This window comes from Trichogramma pretiosum, unplaced genomic scaffold (assembly GCF_000599845.2).
Source record: "Trichogramma pretiosum strain Unisexual culture from Peru unplaced genomic scaffold, Tpre_2.0 scaffold131, whole genome shotgun sequence".
NCBI lineage: Eukaryota > Metazoa > Arthropoda > Insecta > Hymenoptera > Trichogrammatidae > Trichogramma > Trichogramma pretiosum.
Window position 1 is genome coordinate 52,303 of NW_019640808.1, and position 27,663 is coordinate 79,965.

At 40.7% G+C, this 27,663-nt stretch overlaps 6 protein-coding genes and 1 long non-coding RNA gene across 10 annotated transcripts in view; 4 read left to right on the plus strand and 3 right to left on the minus strand.

Annotated features, from left to right (window-relative positions):
- LOC106657659 (signal-induced proliferation-associated 1-like protein 2) overlaps window positions 1-4,063 on the minus strand; it is a 50,233-nt gene extending 46,170 nt beyond the window's left edge. For all 3 annotated transcript variants that reach the window (XM_014379277.1, XM_014379278.1, XM_023460633.1), the window contains exon 1: window positions 2,636-4,063. The gene's annotated coding sequence lies outside the window, so the exon portion shown is untranslated. The remainder of the gene's footprint in view (window positions 1-2,635) is intronic.
- Window positions 4,064-10,256: 6,193 nt separating this feature from the next.
- LOC106657585 (ankyrin repeat, PH and SEC7 domain containing protein secG-like) lies at window positions 10,257-11,569 on the plus strand. Its single transcript, XM_014379182.1, has 2 exons — window positions 10,257-11,321; window positions 11,564-11,569. Exons 1-2 carry the CDS (start codon window positions 10,257-10,259, stop codon window positions 11,567-11,569), a joined length of 1,071 nt encoding a protein of 356 aa, XP_014234668.1.
- A 795-nt stretch (window positions 11,570-12,364) lies between these two features.
- LOC106657629 (programmed cell death protein 2-like) lies at window positions 12,365-14,290 on the plus strand. 2 transcript variants are annotated; one of them, XM_014379233.2, is made up of 4 exons: window positions 12,368-12,466; window positions 12,529-12,954; window positions 13,063-13,513; window positions 13,597-14,290. In XM_014379233.2, exons 2-4 carry the CDS (start codon window positions 12,588-12,590, stop codon window positions 13,841-13,843), a joined length of 1,065 nt encoding a protein of 354 aa, XP_014234719.1. In that variant the 5' UTR covers window positions 12,368-12,466; window positions 12,529-12,587; the 3' UTR covers window positions 13,844-14,290. The 2 variants fall into 2 exon arrangements, with proteins under 2 accessions (XP_014234718.1, XP_014234719.1); XM_014379232.2 differs by having other exon boundaries at window positions 12,365-12,954.
- Window positions 14,291-16,004: 1,714 nt separating this feature from the next.
- On the plus strand, window positions 16,005-17,572 carry LOC106657620 (40S ribosomal protein S2-like). The gene is made up of 3 exons (XM_014379223.2): window positions 16,005-16,092; window positions 16,625-16,957; window positions 17,038-17,572. Exons 2-3 carry the CDS (start codon window positions 16,625-16,627, stop codon window positions 17,530-17,532), a joined length of 828 nt encoding a protein of 275 aa, XP_014234709.1. The 5' UTR covers window positions 16,005-16,092; the 3' UTR covers window positions 17,533-17,572.
- Window positions 17,573-18,072: 500 nt separating this feature from the next.
- Window positions 18,073-20,412, minus strand: LOC106657586 (probable ATP-dependent RNA helicase DDX28). The gene is made up of 7 exons (XM_014379183.2): window positions 20,196-20,412; window positions 19,876-20,115; window positions 19,483-19,785; window positions 19,152-19,409; window positions 18,956-19,072; window positions 18,482-18,873; window positions 18,073-18,407 (listed from the first exon to the last, which is right to left on the minus strand). Exons 1-7 carry the CDS (start codon window positions 20,274-20,276, stop codon window positions 18,143-18,145), a joined length of 1,656 nt encoding a protein of 551 aa, XP_014234669.1. The 5' UTR covers window positions 20,277-20,412; the 3' UTR covers window positions 18,073-18,142.
- Window positions 20,413-21,134: 722 nt separating this feature from the next.
- On the minus strand, window positions 21,135-23,613 carry LOC106657616 (protein 60A). The gene has a single exon (XM_014379217.2). It carries the CDS (start codon window positions 23,058-23,060, stop codon window positions 21,639-21,641), a length of 1,422 nt encoding a protein of 473 aa, XP_014234703.1. The 5' UTR covers window positions 23,061-23,613; the 3' UTR covers window positions 21,135-21,638.
- A 1,650-nt stretch (window positions 23,614-25,263) lies between these two features.
- LOC106657634 lies at window positions 25,264-26,567 on the plus strand. The gene is made up of 5 exons (XR_001339519.2): window positions 25,264-25,444; window positions 25,559-25,624; window positions 25,734-25,808; window positions 25,898-25,953; window positions 26,049-26,567. It is a non-coding gene; the product is annotated as an uncharacterized LOC106657634 (long non-coding RNA).
- Window positions 26,568-27,663: the final 1,096 nt, after the last annotated feature.

Below are 27,663 nucleotides of genomic sequence, written 5' to 3' on the forward strand. Positions count from 1 at the left end.
GGGCGACCGGATATACCCTTGGTACATACGAGGACGAAAAGAAGAAAAAAAGAAATAATAAATAAATAAGTAGGAAAAATTCGATGCGCGACACTCGTTTTTCTCGTTCTCGTGCTTTATATACATAATAAATGTCGTAGTACACGCGCGTATTATTACTCATCCGTGTGCCATTCGATCTAATTCGTTGAAATTCTTAGTTTCGATCAATTATCGCGTGTATACGGCCGGTGGGCTATATGCCCGCGGAGCCACGAGTGTATACGAGCGTCTAACTGTCGAGGATTTGATTCATGCGCACAGGATATTGCCTGCTCGGCCGATGCGATTTTCGAATCAAAGCTCGTGTTCGGGCGTTAAAAGCTCTCGTATATGCGAGTGCTGATAGACGTATACACACACACACACACACCACTCGTCAAATATCCTTATTGAACGGTGCGCTACGCGTTTTTATCTTATCCGCGAGTTTGCGTGTTTATCTTCTTCGCACTCGTGTTTGTTTTCGCCTCGACACCGCACTAGAGCGGATATATAATAACATAAGTCGCAAGAAGAAGAAATTTACGAGGACGCGCCTTTCTACAAATTGACAACGATCTCTTCCGTATGCTCGAGTACTCGAGTTACTTTTTTCTTGGGTCGCGACTAAATAATAACGTCTACATGCTACGAGCAGGCAGGTATAGATAATGGAACATTGGGCAATGCGTATTGGACTTTCGATAGACGATCCTCGCGAGGCAATTCGAAAAAGCGAAAGTATGTCAATAATACAGGAACGCGCGGGAAACAACGGATATTTAGGAGGTCTCTAGCGTCAAGAACGGCTTCCTCTCCAATGTATACCTATAAGGTACACACACAACACAAGACAAGACACACACACACACACATGTGTAGCCAAGTGCGCGAGATGACGCGCTACAATGTTAAATGTATACACACGACTTTGACCGCGACACACAGACGGGATAAATAATATAAGCTCGCTCGCGAGCATTGGGACACTTCGGCAGCTGCTGCGCGAGGTGGGGAAAATTAGCCGAGGAATTTCGAAAGCACACATAATAATAACAACGATTCTTGAATCTCGACGCGACGTCACATACGCACGCAGCACTCGCGTATTTATTTATATATAAAAATCTTGGACGCGACGAGTGACGATATATATGCGATAAGACCGATTATAACGTGTATATATATACGGTTATAAGAGGCGTTCGCGAGAGATGCACAATGCATTATACCTGTATAGTGTATAATCGTTGCGTCACTATTATAAAAGGTATATATCCTCCCGTGCCTATATGGAGTGCAGGCGTATACGTACATGGTAGCCGCTACCTTTTATAACAAAAGATAAATTGAGAAGCAAGAGAGATACAGCACGAAGCGCACACCTTCGCACATATATATATATATACATCGTATATATACGCGAGAGCCTGTCTCCTCCTTAATACCGTGTATATAGACCTCGTTACTCACGCACCTTCGCGCGTGTATACATATACACGGTCGTCCTTCGATGCGCGCAGTATCTCGTGTGCCTATATATATATACACGAGTGCACAGCCCGCAAGATGTGTGTACTCACTCTCTTTCTCTATATACTCCCGCAGCAGGAGCAGCAGCAGTACACGCCTCGAGTGCAGCCAGCGTGTATATATATAGTAGTATACAAAAGATTTCTCCGATACACTGATTCGATAACGGTTTTCGCTGCGCGCGCGCGTATACTCGCACACGTATACACGTATGCATTGTAATGCACTAGTAGTACCATATACGAAGGCGCGCTCGCGAGAAAGCTGAATCGTCGTCTTTGCCACACACACGCGCTGATGCATTTTTGGCGCGCGATATATAATGCGCGTTGTGCTGCTCACACACACAATAGTCAGTCATCGCGCGTATCGCTAATCTCGCTTTCCAAAGTTTCGAATTACGAGTGCCGAAGACGAGGGCAGGAGAGGCGCGCGAGCAAAAGCGGCTGAAGACGATGCGTTAAATATATTTGATATATATAATGTACTTTTTATTTGAATACACTAATGTAGTCGAGCGAGAGAGTGCGACAGGTGAGCGCGTAAAACAATCGTCGATGAGAAATCGAACGTCGATATCGACCCGTGCGCACGCGTGTTTTTACATTACGATCAAAGCGCAAAGGTTGATTACGCGCGAGAAGAAGATTTTTCGAAACCGGTAGCAGGTATAATACGCACTCATTGCTGTACGAGGAATGCATCCGCGCGCGACTGCTCGGTTCGTCGAAAGTTTCGGCTCTTTTTCGACTTTTTACTTCTTCTTTTTTCCTCGTAAAGCAATGAGACGGGCGGAAAAGCTTACCTACACGTATATACACACTTGAATATATATATTGGGCAACGACGAGCGCCACTTGTTACGAATATAATAATATTGTGTTGCTCCGGCGCGCGTACGTATCATACGTATACGAATAATATCTGTACGCATATGCTGTCGCAAGCATCGGGGAAGTGGCAAGCGGCTCTCTTATTTAGTCGGTACTCTATCACACACATACACACACACATACAACATATGTATATAATAATATAATGGTTGCCGCTGCTGCGAATGCATAATGTAACGATCACTTACGTTTTCCGGTTGCGACGACGAGCGCCTCTGCCGCGGCACACAGAAGAGCGGCAAGCCGTTTTCCCGCTTCCTCTCCAATATAGCGGTTTCCTGTAGCTGCTGCTGCAGAGCCTCGGCCTCTGCTGCTGCTGCTGCTGCTGCTGTTGATGTTGCTGCACTCGACACCCAAATGCCCTTCCAGAGAGCATACGCGCGCCCGCACACTCGCGCACTGTATATCGATACTTTTTAGCAGCGGATAATTCGTTTCTTTTTTTTTGTTACACCTCTACGACGATGACGCACATCGAAGCGCGCGGCGTCTTATGCTCGTTGAAATCACCGCGTTGCTGCTGCTGCGACACTGATAACAATAACAATCACAACTGCATCGATGACACTGATTCAATTCGGCACCACAATAAAAAAAAACAACAACAACACCAACTCAGTCAACACTGTAAAAACACCGATATCATAATATTATCGTTAATAACAACGATGCGCAACGTGCGTGTCGCGTCATGCAGGACGACGACTCCGCAGTCAACTCTACACGCACACTTTGTTTATATCGGAGCAACTGGTGGTGCGCGTCGTCCTTCGCGGCTGCGGGCCTATACACGATACGATACACACAATGCTCCGAAAGAGCGACGACGACGAGAGAGCGAGAGAAAGAGTACACAGCCTCCTCAGCTCTCCGCACTTGCCACCGATATATACACAGAACAAACACACACACTAACAACACACATATATATATAATGGACACACACTGTATCTCTCTCTCACGCTGCACTATAAAGAGCAAAAGCGTGTGCGGCTATATTAAAGCCAAGAGTAAGAGAGAAAAAGAGACTTGCACAATAGCGTTGTATGTATACAGCGTCACACGCGCGAACTCAACGGCTCTCCGGACCGATACAGTATAACTCGAAGGGATCGTCGTCTCGATTGAGGTTATACTCTCTCGCTCGATGGCCGAAGGATCATTCGTATACGTGCCGAGTCGTGTGTATACACTCGCGGACACTGCGGGGACAGGCGTCGTCTCTCCTTGTGTCACTCTCGGCTAAAATAACGAGGTAAAAAACACTCCCATACGAATACGTATATACGAAGGCGTGACACACACACACACCGATATCAAGGGAAAAAAGACGCTTCGACGACGTTCGTTGAAGAGGCCAAGACCTCTGCAGCGTATAAGCGCGTTTACGAATTGCACTGTTGTGTGTGTGTACTACCAAGCGCGCACACGACTTTTTGAATACGAGCACGCGCGAGCCGAGAGGAGTACAGTGGCGAAAAAGGAGTCTACGTTTGTGTATAGCTATATATACCTATATATCTCTATGTCTCCGCTGCTGTGCGTCGTCACACATATACACATACACTCACACTGCAGACGCGGCGCGCGATTTTGCGTCGCGGAGCGACCGATTGATACTGGTCGCGCTTCGCAACGATACTGACTCTGCTCCGCGATGCTGAATTCCGCGCGCTCGGCGCTCGGTTCCCCGGACTTCGGTAACTTATAACTGGCCGAGCAGCGGCGGCGGCGGCGGCGTCGGTGGTGGCGTTGTTGTTTGCGCTCCTCGAGGCCTTATACATACGTTATTATTATTGCTATATACCTATATAGTGCAAGCGCGAAATCGGATGCCAAAACACGATGGCGAGTCTCTATACTATACTATACACAACTCGAGTCTCTCTCTCTTGAGAGAGGAGCGAATGAATGGCGCTGGAATGGAAATACGCTGATGGTGGTGGTAGCTGCAACCCTCCCTACTTTATTTCGCGATCGTCCCGCGTCTCTCTCGTTGCACTGCATATATGTATATAGTGTGCAGGAGAGAGTCCATATTATTCTCTCGTACTCGACGCTGATTTCCCCCTAAATGGCCTCGCTGTGCATGTATGTGCAGCGTCTCTCTCTCTCTCTCTCTCTTTATCTGCGCTGCACTGCACTGGGACTACGCAGTTTTATTCTTCGAGAACTGCATCCTATACATGTATATACGAGGCATTTACTATATATATACAATGCGTATACTGTATAGTACCTCGTGCAGCTCGAAATACACACATACGATCCGGGGCCTTTTGTTGCGATGCTCCGAAAAATCACTCCTCATTCCTTGTTAATTTTTCAACGCATTGACGTAGCGAAGCGTAGTAAAGCCTTATTAATGTGAACTATTTTAGATTTTTACCTGCATACGGAACGTTGGATGTTTAAGCTCTATTGCAAACCTTCGTGTACGGATGGCTGCAGTCGTTTCGGCGACCGTGTATAAGAACGGAAAATCGCGCGGCTGTCTTATTTCAGGCGTTTGTGCTCGCCATCGTCGGTATGGTTTTGTATTCATCTAGAGACTTTGAATTTTTAAAATTTTTAAACGATCATCGACGTTACTTACATTTGATTCACTGACATTGACATTTATGACTCGAGCTCATTTTAATTTTCAATGCATGTATTTTATTGAGAAAATTACTCTAATTTTTTGTTATGAGTATGGAAATGTTTAATAGAGTGATTTTCATCTGAACTCAAAAAGATACCTTTTATCTAGTACAGTACAATATACTGCAGTCTACGACACAAGCATTTTTCAAATCACATTGAGTGATTGTTTATCGATACTGAAAGTTCTGGCAGTGATTTTCGGGCAATTCAAATAGAATTATTTTGTACAGTTCAATAAAAATTTGAAAAAATGAATCGAAAATATTGAGTTAGCTGCACGTAGATGAGAACTGAAACATCTTGAGATACAAGTAATTAAAAACATGAAAGTACGAAAGAAGAAAAGTGCAGCAAAATATCGCATATTCCGTTGGTTACAAGAGGTTTACCAGAAACATCCTTTTTTCGCATTTACGATTCAAAATAACGATAGATCAAAGGAATCAATCGTGTACAAATTGCAATGTGATCTCGGTGGAAATGCACTCTCTGATGAGTTAGCAGATTTCATGACGCAGAAAAAGTTGAAATGAAAAAATGTCCAAGTCAATAAGTGTATTCAATTTTTTTCATCTATTTCATTGCTTGGAAAACTTAAGAAATGTAATGTCACCATATACAAATACGAAATAATAATTCGTTTTTTTAAGTTGTTATTATATGAACCAAAAATTACAATCGCATATAAAGCGACGATTGTCTATAATATCACAGTTGAGCTTCAAGATATGTTTTTTTTTATTATTCGCACAATTTCGTCCTGTCTTTCTTTATCTTGTTTTTATTGTATACAAATTATTCACAAATGTTGGATCACTGGTAATTCCTAATTGGACTCTAAAAAACGATAATAATCAAAACGTAAGGATAGAATGAAACATTTCAATAAAAAAAAACAAATGTAATACGTACGCAGAATCTTAACGAGCTTTTCCATCTGTTCGGGCAGTATAAACCTAGTATTTTTAACTATCTCTGAGAAGGGATCCGCGATATCTGGCACAGCATATTCGGGCTTCGTGAATCTAAATCAAAGTCGAAAAGTGTAGGAAGTTACGCAAAACTCTTTTCGCGTTATCGAGGTACGAACCTAACAATGTGATGATTATAATCCTCGGTTTCTAAATCCTTGATGTGTACAACATGTTCATAAATCTTGTTGATGTTAATGTCTGATCGCTTTCTTCGTGTCGATCCATGTGACTCGGCATCCTTGGGATATTCTCGTGGTGGCCCACTCGTAAACTCCCTCAGCGGACACGTTCTGAAAGACGCTCGACGTTCACCAAGAGTAAACCTGCGAATTATAGAGTTGGTTTCGTTAATCAAGCTTCAATCGTTTTTCACGCGGTAAAAAATATCGCTCTAAGCTTACATTGGCTCCGGTGCGACCTGCGAGCTGCATCTGCAGATTTGTCATCTCCTCCATGAAATCTTCATCGTGCTTAACGTACATCAGAATAACGTCTTTTTCGTGTGTTAATTGCGGGCGTATCGACTTCATCTCAGGAACGTCGATTTCAGCTGGAGATGCTGGAGCTTTGTCATCAGTATGACAACTCTTTTTGCTATATCGCATAGCAGCGACCAAGATGCCAATAATAGTGGACAATGCGATGATGGCTAGGATAATATTTTGTTGTGAGTATCGCAGTGAGCCGTGTCGCCGCTAGGTGGCACCGAGTGAAAGTGCGGTTCACGCGAATGAGTTTGTCAAGTCTGGGCGTTAAATAGACCCAAGAAAAGCTTGTATTTTCGGAAGCCTCGAGAGAGGCGAAAGAGAGGTGAATAAAAAACTGAGTTCTTTGAAAAGGGACCTTTCACCTCCCTCCCATTCTCCATCCTCTCCCAGCCGTGACCCCAGCGATCACCTACAGCAATTTTTAATTTTTCTATTTTCCACGTATAAATATGTGGTTTTTAAAATCCACGTTTTATTATAGGTAGTAAACGATACACCATAGCATCCTGTTATGGGATCGTTTACGCGGATTGAGGTCTGCCTTTCCTCCATCGAGCACAATTTAATTTTTTTTGACATTTCATGGTCTCGTTTCCACGTGAGTAAATCACATTCACTATCCTATATAGCTGTCTTAAAAAGAATTCTAATGTCATAATGACATTCTTCTTCTGACAGCGGAAACCTAATTTCAATTTCATCTAAAACAAAAACATGTCTTTTAATTTGGTAAATGAACAAAATTTGAAAGCTCATAAAAACGATTAACTCACTTTTTAAATAGTTTTGAAAAAAAACTATTTGCTCGGGTCGAGGATTTAACGCAGGTCGGCATGCGGCAATTGACTTGTGACATCTTTGGTCCTGCAAACAGACATATGCAAATTATTATGATTATCGAAAGTTAAAACTCACTTCATACGTACCTCAATGATTTTAACTTGCAACACTGCTTCCACTGGTCCTATCTCGCTGTATGCCCAGCATTGTACAGGTTCAACCCTGCAAAGAAATAATTTCGAAACGAATCAAATATAAAATTGGATTAATTTATAAGTTGCGACACGGTGGCTTTTCGAGGCCCTGCCACCACCGCACGATAAATGCGTGGACTCGAACTGGGCCGTTTACGCGAAAAATAAAGGGGAAAGGAAAGGCAACACTAGGTTAAATAAATAAAAGTTCCTTTTGATTTTCTTTTTTTTTTAAATAATAGAGTCAAATATTTATTATAAAGAAATGGCGCAACTCAACTGGCTTTTTATATTACTCGCATACACACTCTCACACACACCTTACAAATAATGTTACCGTACCAAACAAATCTAACGACGACAATCCGGCTTTGGCGTAGTAGCTCTCGGCTGGGCTTTGGTCTGGCTTGGGTCGAAACGGTGCTTAGCACTAGTTGATGTTGCGGATGTCGGTCTTAGACCAGAGTCTCGGCTCGTGTACCCGGCTTTCCAACACGCAACACTACTTCACACGACTGAACTCAACACTCTCTCTTAAACTCACTACACACTCTCGCCTCGCTCACTCAATGCTCACACGATACTCGCAGGTACTCTCGTTATTCACTCTTCCTCACTCCTCTCTCACTCGCACGTGCCTAAACTCACTCGGCAGGAAAATAACTCGCGAAAATACTCGTACTCTCTCGTTCGTGGTCAACACGTGAATGCCGCGCTGGGCCTCCTACTCACGCGCATCACGTGTCCGGCGCGGCGCGCTCTGGCGGCTTCTCTTACAATTTTATCCGACGCGACATATGAATTCGAGTTCTTTCGGTCTGGCTCTTGGCGGCGGCTCGTCCTTTCTGGCGATTGACCTGCAAAATTAATGTCCTCGTTATTCATTGCATTACTTATGTTTACATTGCCTGTCAATCCTTATCATACTTCTCTGTCAGTAGCTGCTCGGCACAATCACAGTGTCACAAAGTATACTTGAACTGCAACCTAGTGTTACTTACTCTTTGTCAGTTTCATGAGCCGTCGATTGAACGTTGCAGCTAACCATAGGAGTGACAACTTCAGTCTTTTTGTAAGTTGTTTCTAGAAATGCCTTTTTTCGAAATTCGTAATAACTATCGGCTATGAAAACAAATGAATAACACCCTGTGTACACGTAATTGAACCAGACTTTAGCCATTTCTCTCTGTAACGAAATAGTTTTCATATTCAATTAATGCATTCAAAATATTCATTCAATAATTCAGATAATAATCCAGCAAAGTTTAGCTACCACACAAGAAGAGTTAGCACTCAAATTTGGACGCTGCTTGTTTTCAGGACAAATATACTTTGAACTTATGCAGTATGCGGACGAGAATCTCTCATGTTGAAAGTATAATTCATGCAATCTTCCTCGTCATTTATTCCAGGAGCAATGTACAGTTGTACTTCAAGCTCACAGTTTTCTCTAGGAGTAAGAAATTCCACCACGACGATACCTGAATGAAGGCATGGCTTTAAAATTTGGTAAACGAACAAAATCTGAAAGTCCACGAAAGCGATTGACTCACTAGAGTGATTACTCCTATCGTGGTCCTCGATGATGCTGAATGTGACCTCACTGGCTGCTGGTAGATGATGCCTGGAGCAAGGCTTCACTTCTGTGGTGTGGTTGGCACAGTTGTAATCATAGCGATACTGCAACACAGAAAATACGTCAATCCCAATGATTAATGAAGTTCAGGAAAATATCTATTGATTTACACTTGAGACGACGCCTAGTGTGCGCAACCGTAGTAAAGAAGTCCACGCGCAAAGACCCGCGCTTATTCATCTCCGAGGAAAAAATCTACCGATCTATGCATTTGGATCTTTTTTCTGACTCTTGGTAAACGTTCACGAACGAGCTAAACATACGACACTTTAGGTCAAAAATATTTCTGCGTATAAGAGAGAGAGAGAGATTATACGGTAATCGTTTTCTTTATAGCGCGAGAACGTTAAAAATTAAAAAAAATCTTCGATTGTAAGTGTTAGTTGTAATTATTCGGTGTAGTATCTACGTATGATTTATATTTTGATTGTAAAACGACGACACTCGCGAATTTCAAATCAGAATTAGCTTTTAAAAGCTGCATGCAAATTTTAAGGAATGATGAAAAAATTTAAAAAGCTTTATGACTTACATCACACGATAACAGGCTGGGTACGCCGTGATAAAGGTACAAGAGCGGCAAAGAAGATATTTTTCAACGACATTTTGATTTCAATTCTTCTCAACAGCGTGGAAAAAATCAATGATTTTGTTCGCTCGTCACGTGTAGATGCTGAACGTTGAGCAAGACTCCTCGCCGTCAAATCAAAGTACTATTTTGTGAACAATTTTCGAACGCGTAATGTTATTGTTGACAACGTGCACACACACAAAGTTGAACAATCATACACGCACGATTATATATACGCTACTCAATGCTCGCGTATTCTTACTCGTCGTTACGAGTCGGCAGTCGTACATCTACGAGTTGTTTTTGTGAATTAGATCTCTCTCGTAATTTCGGTCGCGTGATTCACTTTCTATATAATAATGTCACATAATATGTCGTAGTGTCTAAACGTCACTACAACGCCGCGACGCGTAAACACCCGCGCGACTATATCGCATCGACTGCGCGCCGTCAAGTGAAAAGGTGAACAGATATTTCAAATAATAAGAGATTGGATCTGCGTGCGAGTGTGTGAAAAAATATGGATACCTCACCATATTGGCACTGTGTTTTGTCGTCGGTGAGGCGCAAATGCAAAGCCGAACGGCAACTGAGAGTCGAGCAGCTGAGAAGCAGGAATTTGGCCAACAAGGACAGATTGCCACCGATCATGGACATGGATTCTAGATGGTTATTTTCATATTGCGGTGCGATTCAACGAGCCACACCTCCGAAAATCGGACCCCGTAGTAAATACGACAATCATTGCTACGACGACGATTTTGCGGACGAGTGGTCTTGGATGCCGCCGCTACACATCGCTCTGTTCCGCCGAGATAAAAGCGTCGTCGAGTCGCTGCTGAGGCAAGGCGCCGATCCTAATTTGCGCGACAAGTACGGACAGACGCCTCTGCACGTCCTCTCCTGGTGCTTGGACGACGACGACGAATTCGCCAAGAAATTTTTCGAAATCGTCGACGGAACCGTCGACGTCGAAACGGGTCGTCGTCAGTGGGTGTGGGTCGACGTCGCGGAAAACAACGGCGGCACGGCGCTGCACTGCGCCGCGTTCTGCGGACACTGGAAGATGGCCGAGCTGCTGCTGAGCCGAGGCGCCGACCCGAACGTGGCCAACGACGCGGGATTCACCCCTCTGAATTGGATCTGCCGGCATCACGATTACGCGGCGGCGAAGCGATTCTTCGAGATCGCCGACGAGACGCGTCAGGGACCAGTCAGGGTCGACGTGGCCGACAATTGGGGCTGGACGCCGCTGCACTACGCGATGCTGCGCGAGGACCTGGACAAGGCCGAGCTGCTGCTGAGCCGAGGCGCCGACGCGAATTCGCTCAACAGGCTGCGCGAGACGCCTCTGCACGTGCTCTGCAAGTACTCGAGCGCGGACGAGGCGCGAGTCGTCGAGAGATTCTTCGAGATCGTCGACGCGACGGGGGGACAGGAGGTACGGTTGGACGTCGTGGACAGCTGGTGTACTTTCACGCCACTGGACTGGGCTCTGTTTTGCGGACACGATAAAGTGGCCAAAGTACTGCTGAGCAGAGGCGCCAGCGCGAATTTGGCCGCCGAGTTCGGATTGCCTCCTACGGTCGCAGTGGCTAAAACGAACGAATCGAGCTGCTCGGCGTCGAAGAGAGCAGTCAGCGCTCGCGACTCGGAGGGAAAATATTTTCATATTTATTTATTAATGTTTTTATCGATTGTGTGTGCTATTTGGTGTTGTTTTCCAAATATTTTGTAATACATTTTTTATCTATAAGTACAAGATCATTAAAAGTAAAGTATCTCTATGTAATTTAAAGTATTAATCAAATCATGAATATTCAATAGAATTAAACTATCAGGCAATTTAAAAGTTCAAAGTGGCCCATGTTTGGTGATCGACTTTTGTTGTATATATTCATCGCAATTGCAATTTTTTTACTCTTGCATTCATTCAAATATAGTGTGTTCAACCTAGAATAATATAAACAGGAAAAAAAGCTACCTCAAGTGCTAAAATGAAAACTAATATTAGTTGTCAATACTATCTGTAATGTAAATTTAGAACAGTATTATAAATTAAGATGAATGTACAATAAATTACTTTTTTTACAAAACAAACAAAATCTTCTTTTTCATTTTTTATTCAGAATGTAAATAATTTGACTCGAATAATACTATTCGAATTGCACAAAAATCACAAGTTAAAATTCATTTTTCTCAATCAACTTCAATGAGAAGTTGAATATTTCGCAATAACTATGAAGATTGAAAAATACGTTTCAACAGTACCTGTGCCATTTCGATCCAGTGCATACAAGTTACCGCAATACAAAATTATTCAATTAATAATCTCATTATTATTAAGATATTTTGATTTATGAGTAATCTCACTCGTTTAAACGCAGAAATTTCGAGTAAATACTTTCCTATATTTCCGTGAAGATGATTTAATATAACTTGCTTGAGAAGTCTTAACGACACGATTTGAGTTAGGAAAAGCTTCAGATTATTCAGAACTTATCGCAAGTGGCGAAAAAATTAACGATCGTCGATCGCAAAAGCATACTAAATTTCACATGCCAATCGAATAGCAACGCCACCGTCGGTGCAATGCACAACTAATAGAGGCGCACATGTTGTCACTTGTCTTATGTTTTGTTTCGGAGCCCGGAGGTCAAGTTTCTATCCTACAGACTTTTCGCTATATCCAGCAGAAACCAGATTTTTCATTTTATTTATTTAAATTATGTACGATCACTGCCTCAAAGTTTAACGTGAAATACCACTAATTATTTATTAATTCAAGCTAGGTTATAGTCGTCCATTAGTGCAAGTTTATTTTCTACTTATCTTTCTTGACTATAAGAACATGAGCGATATTGACATTGGTTTCGCCCAAGAGAGCGAATCTTGGCAATTGGAGAGTAGGTTCTTTCCCTCTAAAGTGGGTGGCAAGCCATCATGGCTGGACCTAAAAAACATACCAGATTCCAAAAAACTTGCATGCGATCACTGTCAACAGCCTACTATTTTCTTGTGTCAAATATATGCACCAATTGAAGAAGATGAGAAAGCTTATCACAGAACTATTTATGTATTCATTTGCAAAAATCCAATCTGTTGCAAAGATAATTCAAATGGTAACTTGAAGGTTCTACGATCGCAGTTGGAGCAAGAGAATGAGTTTTATCCTCCAGAAGACCCTGTGGTGGAGAGCGATTGGCAACCAGATTTGTGTTAGTGAAAATCTCTTCTTTCTGAAAGATTATAATTTATTAATGACTTAAAGTTAACTCCACAACAGGTTTTCGACATGAATTTCTAATGATTAATTTGTTTTATAGGTGTAGAAAAATGGTCAAAAATTTGTTCCTTATGTGGCATTTCTGCCACTCAACAATGTTCACCACACTGTAAAAAAGTTTACTGCAGTCGGATTCATAAACTGTGGGATTGGAAAAGTGGACATAAAGCTGCTTGCATTGCTCAAAAAGAACAGAGCGTGGAACAAAGCCTTGATCAAAGCCTTGAGGATCGATTTTTATTTCCTCAATTTGAAATTGTTTTTGAAAAAGAACAATATTCTGAAAAAGATTGTTCTAAAGAGAGTGACGAAAAAGATACTGAAGCTGAAGAATTAAAAAAGTTTGAAGAACTTGTTAAGAGCGGAAAAGTTTCATTGCAGTCTGAAAAAGGTGTAGATGAAGATCTACTTAAATTGGCTTATTGTGAAGACGATGAAGTACTTATGAAATTTAAAGAAAGGACCCAGAATGAACCTAAACAAGTAGTCAGGTAAATTAATTAACTTTTTCCAAATAAGTTTAAATTAATCCATCAATACAATTATTCATATATTTTATATTTTTGTTTAAAAGGTATAACAGAGGCGGTCATCCATTGTTTGTTTCATCAAGCAATCAACCTTCTGAAATTCCAAATTGTGAACTTTGTAATAGTGAAAGACAATTTGAATTCCAGATAATGCCTTACTTATTAACTACTCTAAAAATAGATAGTGCTTTCAACTGTATACATTGGGGTACAATAGCAATTTACACATGTAAAAATTCATGTAAACCAAATGCAGATTATGTGTCAGAATATGCATGGAAACAAAGCTAAGTTGATGAGATTATGCGATACATACAATTCTTTAAGGTTCATATTAAAATTTTTACAATTCTTACTAATTGTTATCAAATTTGATATCTGGGTAGTGATTGTGAAGCATATCTAGTCAATCTTTCTTATATGCTTTGTTATATATTTAGAAAGATTAATAGAACCTTTTATGCACATGTTCTCAATTGTATTTGCAACTGATTGCGTACTTCAGAAAGATTTGTAATAATATTGACAAACCACTCTGGTGTGAAAATCAAACTTAGCATAAAATGAGAAAATCTTTGTAACAAATCTTCGACAGTGAAAATAGATGTGTATAAGAAAACAATAATGACAATACATTTTCTTTTGTGTTTCAAATTTAATAGCTCAACACAAGGTGAAATTCCCTTGATTTGTAAATCAACCAAAATAAAGTAAAGTAATGTAAGTACGACACATGAAGTCGCTTAGATTCAGGATCATTTCTGTAAATGACAGAGGCTTTTGCCATTTTTTACTATGTAAGCCAGCACCCATAGATACTTCTTTATTTACAAAGATAAAGTAATAACTTTTTTATTTATTTTTTTTACTTCATTGGATCACTTATTTCAAACTTTTTAAAGTTTCTATTTGAACATATTATGCTGCATTTTTATGACAGCAAACCAAATCAATTATTTTTATAATGAAAACATTAATTCATTCATATGTCTCTGTATCACGTATTCCATATCGCCTCAAGAAGAAATAGGATACGTCTAGTCGTTAACAGACTGTGACTGCAGGAAAATAAGCTGTCGAGAGGAGCGTCGTCGGCTCGACGTTTCTGCACATCTTAACGAATTAAGGCTTAAATTGCCTCGAGATTGGACCCTCCCAAACTCGTTGCGCGAGAGAAAATGAGCACAATTGTCGTCGAAAGATTTCTAAAAAAAAAAATAGCTGAAAGTTTAAAATTTTTATAAGCGTATAGTCAATCAAGTTTAAATTCGCTCGAAAAGTGGCTAAAAATTGCGATTTTCCGAGCCGCGCAATGAAAACACCCAAAACCTGCTCGATGCGTGTAATTGTACGCACGTTTTAATTTACGTCATACTTGCAAAAAAAAAAAAAAAGAACGTAGAAAATGTAATATTGCAAAAAGTATATGGTAGCGAGCGGCCGCGCTATATATCACACGCGAAGCTGCTTCGGCTAATTACTTCGTACACACACACACGCACGCACTTGCGCGCATAATTAGATAATGAAAAATAAGTCAGGCAATTGTTTCATGCTTATATATACAGGATCTAGCTTTCGCGACCCATAGCAAGATGCCTCGCCGAGACAAGCCTGCACGTGATGCGTGCGTAATATACGATAATAAAGTTATGGTACTGTACAACACAGCGAGGGCGCGTAGACCGATATTATCGTGTGCGAATTCGTACATAATGTGTACTCTTCAATTTGTGCTATAGTGGAAGCTTTCGATCAGCAATTATAGGTTTTTCGAATAAGAACGAAGTTTTAACTTGTACAAATATTGCAGATGATTTTATGGTTCCAAAAGATCTAAATAATTGAAAACCTTAGATTCAATTGTTTTTTTTTTTAGGTAATCTCAACTTCTGATATTGAAAGGCCGCGAGTATAAGGAATAATACTAATAATAGTGCTACGAATTAGGTAATTGTTTTCTTTATCAGTAAGAATAGAAAATAATTTATTTGAAGAATAAATGAAATGCAAATTATTGTAAGATTTTTAATAAAAAAATAATAGTTCAATAATTTCATCGTAAAAATCATAAAAATGTCGACAACAGCTTTTTTTCATTTAAAAATTTTTAAAAATTTGATATTCGTATTTTTAATTATATGTCGGAAGATTCTCATGACGAACGCGCGACTGTCGCTGTGACTTATATTTGACCTCTGAAGCTTTTGCGGCAGCGTAAATTTGTGAAAGAAATATTTTATATAATAAATAATACGCTTGTAATTTTTTTTTTTGGTTTTTTTATAAACAACGAATAACATTTCATTGATAAAAAAAGCGTGTACTGCCGTAATTACAGCGCCTAAGTACACAGGCGCGCGGATAAATGAAATTTTCAATTCTGCCGCTCGATCTCATCTCGTGTTCTCAGCGCCGACCGCTGCTGGTGGAGGCGCATGTCTACAAAATTCGTGTTGCGTTGCAGCCACGAACGAAGCCGACGAGCCTCTTCTTAAGTTAACTGTTCGTACAAAAACACGTGAAATAACCCATAAACGGTAAGTAACGCAATAACTTGTACTTTTTAACTTTATTTACGCTGAAAATTGTTGCGAATGCATGATTAAAGGCATCGTCGTGAATCAGATGTATTTTTATTTTTATTTTTTATATTGCATCGCGATTAAAAATCTAATGATGCACGGATGATTCGGGCAATACGCTCATGTAACCTTCATTAACGGGATGCCGAATTTAGGCTAGAATTATTTTATTTTCGAACACATTTTTCGATATGAGTATGCCGAATTTTTAAACAATATAATGATAGGTGGGTGTTTTCGCGTCGTTGTTTTTTACATATCCATATAGCTTTTTAAAAAATATTCCCTGTAAAGCTCAAAACACGTGTTTGAATATTTTTCTGTTTTAGTTAATTTTTTTTTTGTAAGGAGTAACTAATTTTTAGAGGAATATCTCTCAATAATCTTTCGAAATTGCGACAAAAAATAATCACTTCGGACCGGCTTCGAGAATCGCTTTAATTATCAACGATTGAATTATTAATTGTAATTTCTTTTTATCTCGCAGATGGCTGACGCCGCTCCAGCAGCACGAGGAGGATTCAGAGGAGGTTTCGGTGGTGACCGAGGTGGTCGCGGCGGACGTGGACGCGGTCGTGGTCGCGGTCGCGGTCGCGGACGCGGCAAGGACGAGGCCAAGGAGTGGGTCCCCGTCACCAAGCTCGGCCGTCTCGTACGCGACGGTAAGATCACCTCCCTCGAACAGATCTATCTGTTCTCTCTGCCCATCAAAGAGTTCGAAATCATCGACTTCTTCCTCGGAGCCCAGCTGAAGGATGAGGTACTCAAAATCATGCCCGTTCAAAAGCAGACCCGCGCTGGTCAGCGTACCCGCTTCAAGGTAAAGAAAATTATTCCACCTACGTGTTTCCCTTATTTCTTAAACAAATTGTTCTAATTCAATGATTCCTTTTTTTGCAGGCATTCGTTGCCATCGGTGACAGCAACGGACACATTGGCCTGGGTGTCAAGTGCTCCAAGGAAGTAGCCACCGCCATTCGCGGCGCCATCGTTTTGGCCAAGCTCGCCGTCGTCCCAGTGCGTCGCGGCTACTGGGGTAACAAAATTGGCAAGCCCCACACAGTACCCTGCAAAGTCACCGGCAAGTGCGGCTCCGTACATGTGCGACTCATCCCTGCGCCCAGAGGTACCGGCATCGTGTCCGCCCCCGTACCCAAGAAGCTCCTGCAGATGGCCGGTATCGAGGATTGCTACACGTCCGCCCGCGGATCCACCTGCACCCTGGGTAACTTCGCCAAGGCCACCTACGCCGCCATCGCCAAAACGTACTCCTACCTTACCCCCGATCTGTGGAAGGAGATGCCACTGTCGGCCACCCCCTATCAAGAATTCGCCGACCATTTGGCCAAGAATCACCGCGTTGCCGCCGTCAGGCCCGCAGCCGATAGTGTATAAATATTTTTTTCTTAATAAAATAAACTTTTATTAAATTTTATATGAATATCTTTCTTCGTTTCCCTACACCCATTAGTCAATTTTTTTTTACTTTGATCAATGCGATGACAGCAGTTGTCATGTATGGTTGCGATTTTCTAGTTACTTATTCTTTACATTCATACTGAATAATATTCGTTCGAGAAATATAATTATCAATTTTAGAAACCAAATGTACTTAGTTATATTTCTCATGTGAAATGCCCTGATACTATCAGTGACTTTATTTTTTGTATTGAAGTTGATGTTATTTTAAAATTTAGTGTTAAATTAATTAAATTAGTTTATTTGCAAACTTTCAAAATTACTTCTCACTTCCAAAAGCTTTTTGCTGATACAGAAATGAAAAAATTCAGAAGCTAAAATGAAAGTAATTGGATTACTAGTAAAAATTTTATCATAGAACTTTTCATATTGAATTTCAATACGTTAAAAGCTATGTAATTTTTTAAATATTTAGTTGGCTCAATATGAGGATTAAGAATCTGCACATAGTTTTATAACAATAATTTATAAAAACAGCAATAGCAAATATTTACATACAATGTACAAATTATGAACACTTGACTATTTAATGAGGTACAACAAATGATCCACCATTTTCTTCTAATTCAATATCGTCTTCTTCATCGTCATTACCTCCTACTGTGGTAGTATGTTTTAAGAATTCACCGCCTTCACTTTTACCATCATGTATCAAATCAACCATTGGGATTGGGTGCATTTTTCTGACTGCGAATTCAATTTTAGCACTCATAACTACTTCCAAACCCCCACTGATGAAATTAAGTACTCTACATTCCATTGGGCTTCCAATTCTGCCCAATCGACCACACCTATTTGTGAAAAATTAATGTTATTATGTTCGGATTTATAAATATAATAAAATAAATTAGTATTAACACGTTACCTATGAATGTATTCTGCAGTTATAAGAGGAAAGTCAAAGTTAATGATTTCTTTGGCATAAATTGTATCAAGACCTCTTGATCCTGCATCTGTGGTGGTTAAAATATTGACCTGACCATTTTGAAATTTCAAAAATTTTCCTTTTCTCACTTCTAATGGCATTTTTCCATGTAAATTAACGGAATCAACATTGAATTGTTTGAGAAATATTTTTGTGAAGTCACAAGTGGCAGTATTATTACAAAATATAATAATTGGGGTTTTATTTTTGATTTTAGATTTCAAATGTTTCAAGAGCATCATTGGCTTATCTGATTTTCCAACCCTTAAAAATTTTTGTGGAACATTTATCTGATGTTGGTTTCCAGTGACTACTCTAGTAAGAGTGTCCGTCTAGAAAAGTATTAAATTAAATAATTTACTTGTTGTTGAACACAATTATTAAACTATGAAATTATTCATTACAATAACTTACATTTACAATATTTTGAAGTAAATTAGGCAAGTCTTGAGGAACTGTGGCTGAATTCAGAGTTAGTTGAGCAGCTCTTGGAAATTTTTCTTCAAATAAGTTTTCATCGCCAGATTGAAACTAAACAAACATTTCCACTTATGAATACATGAATATGAACACATGAATAGATTTTGATGAGTATAAATAAAATTCTTACTTTAATTTTTTTCAATATGCTACATGTTTCATCAATGAAAGTAGAATCTAACAAAGTATCAGCTTCATCAACAACAACGTGTCTAACATTGTCCAATTTATAAATCCTGGTACCTACTAATCTACCTAATACTCCAGAAGTCGCAATAAGTAAATCAACTTCTCCTACATGGGGATTAGATATCCTCTGTTTTAAATGACCCCCTACTAGTGTGCCAATCTTTATATCGAGACCTTTGCATAATTGTTTTGCTACTTTCTAGAGAAACAAAAAAAATTTTGTACTTAATATAGCATGGGGTGTCTGATTTAATTTTATTGCAATTACTTACAGAAATTTGTTGAGTCAATTCTCTGCTCGGCGTAAGAATAAGTCCCAAAGGCTTATTAAAATTATTTTCATTATAAGGTTTCCAATCCAATAATTGTTGTATCAATGGAATCAAGTAGGCATACGTTTTGCCAGATCCTGTTTCAGCTGTCATTACCACGCTCTCTCCTCTAAGGATTTTTGGAATTCCTTTCTTTTGAATCAGTGTCGGATGTACCTTATTTTGTTCTTCAAGATTTTTCAGAATTGTTTGGTTCAATTCAAGATCACTAAAATTAAACTTTGTTTGTACGGTCTCTTCATTCTAAGTAAAAAGAAAAAATGTCATAAACTTTTGTGCAACTTGTCTAAAAATTATATCGTATAACTAATTATATTTATTTGCATAAATTACTTGATATGTCATTGGATAAATGGTGAAATGATCACCCCTAGAATCTCGATGATGCCATCCTCTGGTTACCAAAGGTATGGTCTCAAATTTCGGATACACATCTCCTTCGTAAAAGTTGAACTCTGGCCTTCTTGATTTTATTATCAATTTTCTTTTGGCTTTGGGTTTGTCGAGTGCTTCATTGTCATCCTGATCCGCTGGATCGATCTTTCTTTCGTGATCATAAATCTGCACGGATCTCTGTACAAGAATAAAAAGAACCATAATAAAGTGTCAAAGTTGCCATTTATCAAAACATTGCAAAAGTATGTGGTACTTACAGAGTGTATTGCCGATCTGCGAATGTTGACAATCGATTCGTCGGCCACTGTGAAACAAAGTTTGCACAGACGAGGAAACATCTTCGGCGTTCGAAACAACAACAACAACAGTAAACAACTTTTGCTCGTACTCTTTTGAAACAACGATAGGTTAACACCGGTGATTTCTCTTTGTAGCTAAAAAAAACTTCAGAGTATTCGGCGCATGGTGCAGATAGCAGACACTATACATGTGTGTTCAGACTGTTCAGAGTATGAAAATGCACGAGCGGCACGATCGCACCCGGTCACGTTACGTCACGCGACGAGCGTTACATACGCACGCACCTATATACATATATATACGAATCGCGTAGGCTCATTACACGTGCCTGCGTGCATATCTCCGGCGCGTCTCGCGGATTTTCCCGAGCGATCAGCACACACCCGTCGAAATTGCTAAATAATATACACGATAGGCTTATCTTTGATCCTTGGATCGCGAGACTCGACGGTGAACTCCGAAACTCCGAATAACGTGCGTTTGCTCAGAATGGAATAATGAATGGAGCGAACGTTTAATCGGCGAATGAAAATATCGATCGAAAAAATTGACGATTTAAAAAAAAGAATCTTAACATTTTTGAAAGAGCTTCACGGTAGCGAATGGAACTTTAAATACAACTTGTTGTGAATTATAAATGAAAAAGTTAAACAAAAGGGGTACGTTCGATAAAATTATGACAGTCATCTTATAGATTTGTTATTTAGGATCGGAGATACATGTAAAATGAGTGCAGTCAATTTTTTACTTTAGAACGTTTTAACTCTTTTTCAAAATTTATTTTTTAATCAATTTACAACCAGCAAAGTTGACGTGATTTGGAGAAAAATACATTTTAATATACCATATAGTACCAAGATTATTAGGATTAAAACAGTGAAAACAGACTTTAAAAATTAATTTTAAACGAATCAATTTATTTATACACTTATAAATATTCCAATGCAATAAAAAATTGGCACGAAAAGCTTAAACTTCCCTAGCGGGTAAAAACGAACATTTTCCCATGTTTACAAAACAATACCCAGTCGTTGCGGCTCGTTATTTTCAGTTGACATATATACGTATATGATCGAACGGACGATTGACATTCGTTCTTACGCTAAAATAGATATCCCATTCGAATTCTCAAACATCATTGACTCGAAACAGATCATGCTCTTTCGAGTGTCCTCGAGGTTTTCGTTACAATTCTTACGTAAAAAATATAAACATATAAATTTATAACTAATATAAAACACACGTTATTATCCTCGCTAAAAACTATTAACTCAGTAATTTTATACAATATAAAAATTAACTCTCTAACATACATATATTAAATAATATATACAGGCAAAGTTCAAACGTCAATTTAATCCAAGACTCGATAATATACTATTATCTATTATCCATATCCGTCAATGACAGCCGCAGCTCTTGACCACCATGTTCTTGTACTTCTTGAGTATGACGTTGCTCTCGTCGAGAAAGTAGAGCACGGATATGGGCGAGAGCTTGGTCGGGGCGCAGCAGGGCTTGGGCACCTTGCCCGGATTCACCAGGTGCACGAGGGTCTGCACGATGGCGTGATTCGTCGCGTTCATGTGCGCGTTGAGCGGAAAATTGCACTCGCCGCTGCAGTAGTAGGCGTCGTAGCCGTCCGGCGCGATGATCCAGTCCTGCCACTGGAGATCGCGAAAGCTCACGTACAGCGTCTGGATCTTGCAGGTGCGCGAGTTGTGTTGCTGCTGTTGCTGTTGCTGTTGCTGTTGCTGGAGTAAAGGATCGAGATAGGGGTTGACGCTGCGATACTCGCTGACGTCGTGGCCGCCGCCGAGTTTGCGTCGACCGCGGCGGGTCTCGCGCTTGCTCCGAGTCTTGCTGCTGCCCTCCAGCAGCGGCTTCTTGTTGTGTTGCTTGGACTTGGAGTGGGGCGAGCTCTTGAGGAAGGCCACGAGGAAAGGCTGCCGATCGTCGGTGCCCTTGACGCCCACCAGGCCGATCTCGTCGGGTCGCATCTCCCTGTGGCCGCTGCTACTGTTATCACTGCCGCTGCTGCTCAGCACCGACAGATAGACGCCCCGATTGCTCTCGGGCTCGCGCACCCAGCTGGCCAGGGCGGCGCTGCAGTTGAGAGCTATCCAGCCGTCGTGGCCGGCCGAGGCGTTCACCGAGTCGAGGTAGCGCAGCTCCTTGTCCGCGTTGGCCCCCTGGCCCGAGGATCCCAGCACCTGGTACAGGCTCAAACTGAAGCTACCGTCACCACTGCTGTGCTGGTGATGGTGGTGGTGGTGCTTGTTGCGCGCCAGTCCGGACCGGCGATAGATGCGCAGCTCGGCGCCGAGCAGACGCTCGCCCTCCGTGGGCAGCTCCGAGACGTCGAACCAGAGCCGCTTGTCGCGCTCGTGCCTCAGGCCGGGCACGTGATGGGTGCGCGCGGCGAAGGTGGCGATGGCGTCGCTCTGGTCGATGGCGCGCAGCTCCTGGCCGCTCAGATCGAACTCGCTCGTGGTCAAACGCGACGAGCCGCGCGCCAGCGAGTCCCGATACACGTCCAGGAGGAAGCGGGGCGCCGATCGGCGCACCTGTGGCCGGTGGTTTCCACCATTGGGAGTGTTGTGCAGCCGACGGGGCGGCCTCTCCGGCAGCCCGAGCAGACTCAGGATCTCGTGCTCGACCTCGCGCTTCTCGCTCTCCGAGACCGAGCGCTGGATCACCGTCTGGTCGTGGCCGTTGTCCACGTAGAGGCCGCTCGCCCGATGAGCCTCGACGAGATGATCCCGAGCCAGCAGCAGCAGCCACAGACCTAGCACTAGGGAAATTAAGCCGAGCCCACGCATTTTCGCACTCTTTGTGTGTGTATGTGTGTTTCAACGATTATTATTATTAATTATTTGTGCACTGCACTGCTACCCGTCGGACCGTTCGTCCGGCTCGGCGATGCTGGCCGCATCGGAGACCACTACGTTTTTTTATTTTTTTTGTTGTTTACCAGCCGCGCACGGCAGCAACAGCACAAACAGCCAACGAGATCGAGATGTGTCGAAATATCCCGTTTTCTCACTCTCACACACACGTATATATCGGAGCACGAACTAGTCGTCCGACTTTATTCTCTCTCGCGAATATGCTTTTTTTATGAATCTTTGTTACATAAAAAAACAAAAACGTTTTTTTAGCTGCTAAGGAGGAAGTACACGATCGGACGAGATCGCGTCGGGCAGCATCGCGTCGTCGTCCTCCTCGTCGTCGTCGTCGTCGTCGGCCGAGTCGGATCTCGAGCAAGCACTAACTAAAACATTCGCGTGTACAAGAGAGAGAGAGACCATACTCGATCTCGCGGAGTAGTATATATTGAGTCGGCTCGTTGTTGGGAGGCTGAGGCTCTCGGCAAATCAGCTTTTCTCTTTCTCGCTGCCGAGATGGCGAATGGAATGTCATAGGCGCCGTCTCTCTCCCACTATGGCGCCCCTTCTCTCTCTCTCTCGCTTTTGCTCTCGACTTCTTTATAAAATATATATATATATGTTATATCCGAGCCTCTTGGCCACTCACCGCGAGAGCAGCAAAAGCTTATACTATACGAGACTCGCGAGCAAGATCTTAAGGACGTTTGGACGAGAGCTCCAAGATAGATCGAGAGAGAGAGAGAGGAAAAGAACGAGAAAAGCCAGCTGCTGCTGCAGCGACGCAACTCGCGAATCTCCGCGGACGAGACTGCATCGATCGCTGTGCTTCGATTGAAAATTATATCGAAGCTCACCTGTCCGCATACACGAGTGCGATTATGTATTACGCTCGGTGTATAATAGCCGCGCGATCGGATTCGCACTGTTTACATCGCTTCGTATTTATAACGCTGCAGTTCGAGCCGATTTTTCGGCCGGATTTTTGAAAAGTATTTTCAAACTATCGATTCACGTATATAAATTTCCTCGAGACCATAACTCGTCGTGAGAGGAAAGAGAGAGAAATCGATCTTTTTCTTCCGTCCGTATACAAGGTATAGTACACCAACGAATTTCGTGAATGACGTCGCTCGCGATGATTGAATATCCGCATTCGCTGCGTATATGTATATTAAGTCAGTCATGTTAGCCGCGACTCCGAATCGACTCCTTTTTTTTTTTGACTCGCCTTAATGTAGTCGCAAAAGTCGTACATTAATACACACGCTTACCAAATGGACTCTCGTTGTTGTTTCTCTTTTTCCTTTTAGCGCGGCGCGCGCGCGGACGAGGGAAGCCGAGAGGAAGGGGGGCCGCGCCGCATTATAATATTTAATGTATTAATATACGACGACGATGAGTTTAGAAAAAGACGCGCATTATAATAACGAGTATAAAACATATTTGCTTGCACGCGGCTCTCGAGAGCTGCTCCTGCTGCTGCTGCTGCTGCGTGAGTCATTCGTTTTTTTTTTCGGCTACTTATGCGGTCCCCTTTGTACGGGGCCGCATAATATATGGCTTGATATATTCTTGTAAAGTCGTGAGTGTTTTAAAAGCGCACAAAAAAGCAGCCGCTTCCGTCCTGCGCGCGAGAGAGAGCATCCTCGTTACAGAAAAATTTTCCGCAAATTCCGTCGCGCGCCGTATTATAATACGTGAGGTAATGCGATGTAACGAGCTGCCGCTGCTGCTGCTGCGACGACGAGCGAATTACTTCGTTCAACGAGAGACTCAAAAAATCGCCTCGTAATAAAACAAACAATTAGTCCTCGTGTTTGGTCTAAAATTGTAATTACTCTGGCAAATATTAAGGATCTATTAAAAGCGGATTACATTAATAGACTTTTGACGTTTTCAAGGAACAATCGATGTTTAATTTCATCGCTACCGGGAATAATATATAGGCAGATCTATAAATATAACGCGTCAGCGAGAGATCGTCTCGTCTAAGTTATAACTCGAGAGAGCTGCCGATGCTGCTTCTGCTGCTGTTCTCGCTCCGATGGGCGTATAATATCCATGTTATTGAAAATCGCCTCGTATCAATAACATCGCTCGCTCGCTCGCGCGGACAGATGCCAATTAGATAATCATCGGTGTTATACTTGCGCCCCCCGAAAATTCCGAACGTCGTATTCCCGCTGTATTACAGCCGTGCGCGCGCGCGCCTAATTTTGCCTCGAGAAAATTCGATGAAATATCGCGATGTACAGGTTTATATAAGCCACAGCGAGGCGCGAATCGACGTCAGTAAAATTACGATCATGGGCTCGGTAAGTTGTATCCTCGCTCCCTCGCTCGAGTCTCGACCGAAATTTCCCCCTCGAATTGCAAATTTTTAATCGGTGCGCGCGTACGCGCCAACTTTGCGTGTGTGTTTTTTACAGGTCTAATCGACGACTCAGTCAAATCACGGCGATGCGGGAGTATGGATTTTAGCAGGGTGCACGATCGTAAGTTGTTGTTATTTTTTTCTTCTTTGCTTTTTGCTTCATTTCTCGAGTTCGAGTTCGATTTCGTTCGTAGCTGGAAAATCTGTAGCGTATTCTCGTTTGATTTCAGTTCAACGCACATGATAGTAACTGCCATCAAACATGCTGTTGTCATTATGTAATTTGACCAGGTCGGTCGATTGGGGTGAGTGTCTTAAAGCTCGACAATTCGACTTTTTGATTCTGTACGATTAATAATATCTCTCTCTTTTTCGTTTGTTTGTATTGTTGCAGCAACTAATGGGAACAATTTTACTGAACACTTCAAATCTTTTCTTTAACTATAAAATGTAAGTTTTCAACTACGAAGCCGATTATCTTTACAATTTAATAATATCCTACTCTTCGTACTAATCAAAACTTTGAATTATTTTTTGGTTCGCAGGTACATCTTTCTATTATTCATTTGTACAGAAAAATGTAAATTCATTCGCAGCCAATAACTGCGATGCCTGTAAGTTTTAGTTTTAAGTGATATTTTGTAAATTTAGATTCTAGTTTGTAAAAAATTGCATGCAGCGTCACAGCTGTATTCTTGTTAAAATTTGACGTTCAGATTTCGTAAAATCAAGTCGCATTAGTTGATATCTTTATTTCGGTACATTTTGAAATGTCGGTAAAACGCCAGAATAACTGTTCAAAGATTTTTCACAAATTTAATCAGCTGAAATTTTGATTAATTAATTCCACAGTTGTTACTGGAGTAATGTAAATCAACTTTTAACATCTTTACTTGATAGATTAAAATGTACGAATGATTAGATCTGCAAGATCTTAATATTAGTCATTTAAGATTATATTTGTACATTATTCTCGCAACAAACTTTAGTAACACTTGCTCACAAACTTCTAACTGTAACATTTCTTATATTTACTATTAAATAAAGTTTAATTCTTATCCTAACTCTCGCATTCTGATTATTCATCAACCCATCACATTATATAGCTACTTCGAGGAGACACTATCAAATTCGCGGTAACGTTAAATTAACTTTTGAAAGAGATTAAATTATTTCATGATAATCTATATTGTTTACGGGACATTTACAGAAAATAACAAATGATTATTAATACAATTTTCTTTATTTGTGATCAACGTTGTATAAAATGTACAAAAAGCACGCACTTGTGAACAATTAACGCCGTCAATAATATCGATATTTAGATATCTTATTTTATTTTGGTATAGTATTTTATATTCATTTAAATAACTAATATAATCTGATCAGGTTCAAATATCTGAATTTTTCTACTGTATAACTTATGCGATAAAGTAAACGATAAACTTGTATCTATGATGCAGAAATTATTAACAAAGATTTTTCAAATGTTAATTGTCTCATTCTAATCAATTTTTTAACAATAATCACAAAATACAACCACGTAAAGTAGGTAAGTGATTAAATCATAATTATTTCACTAAGAAAAAGCACATCTTCTATAAACAATTTTTAAATACTTTACATTCACGAGAATTTTTTTCGTCTACATTAAACTTGAAAACTTTTCCCTCTGTGAAGGAAAAATTTAAATAAAATATACGCAATCCATGTGATTAATTAAATTCAATATATATATTTTAACATATGCATAAATAAGTAATTATCAATAACTGAAAATGATAAATATTCATACTTATAATTTAAAAGTAATAATCTATGCAATATACTATCATTACATTCTATAAGTACGAGTTGTTTTTTGGAATGTTCTTATTGTCATCTTCATCGATTTTTAAACAATCTTCAACTCGTACTTTGCGTCTACAACAAGTTGTAAACGCATCTATAAAAATTGGACGGACGGACCTGTTTTTGGGAATTGGAAAAGTACAAAGGCAGCAAGTAGAGTTTATATTACTAATGTTACTTTTTGAAGCACAGAAAAGATACAGACTGCAGAAGTCCCCAAATAACTTCGCAGATCTTGAATCAACACGAGTCTTATGCGCACGTCACGCTTTCATTAAGAAAATTACCTTGTGTTTTTGTTATAAATAT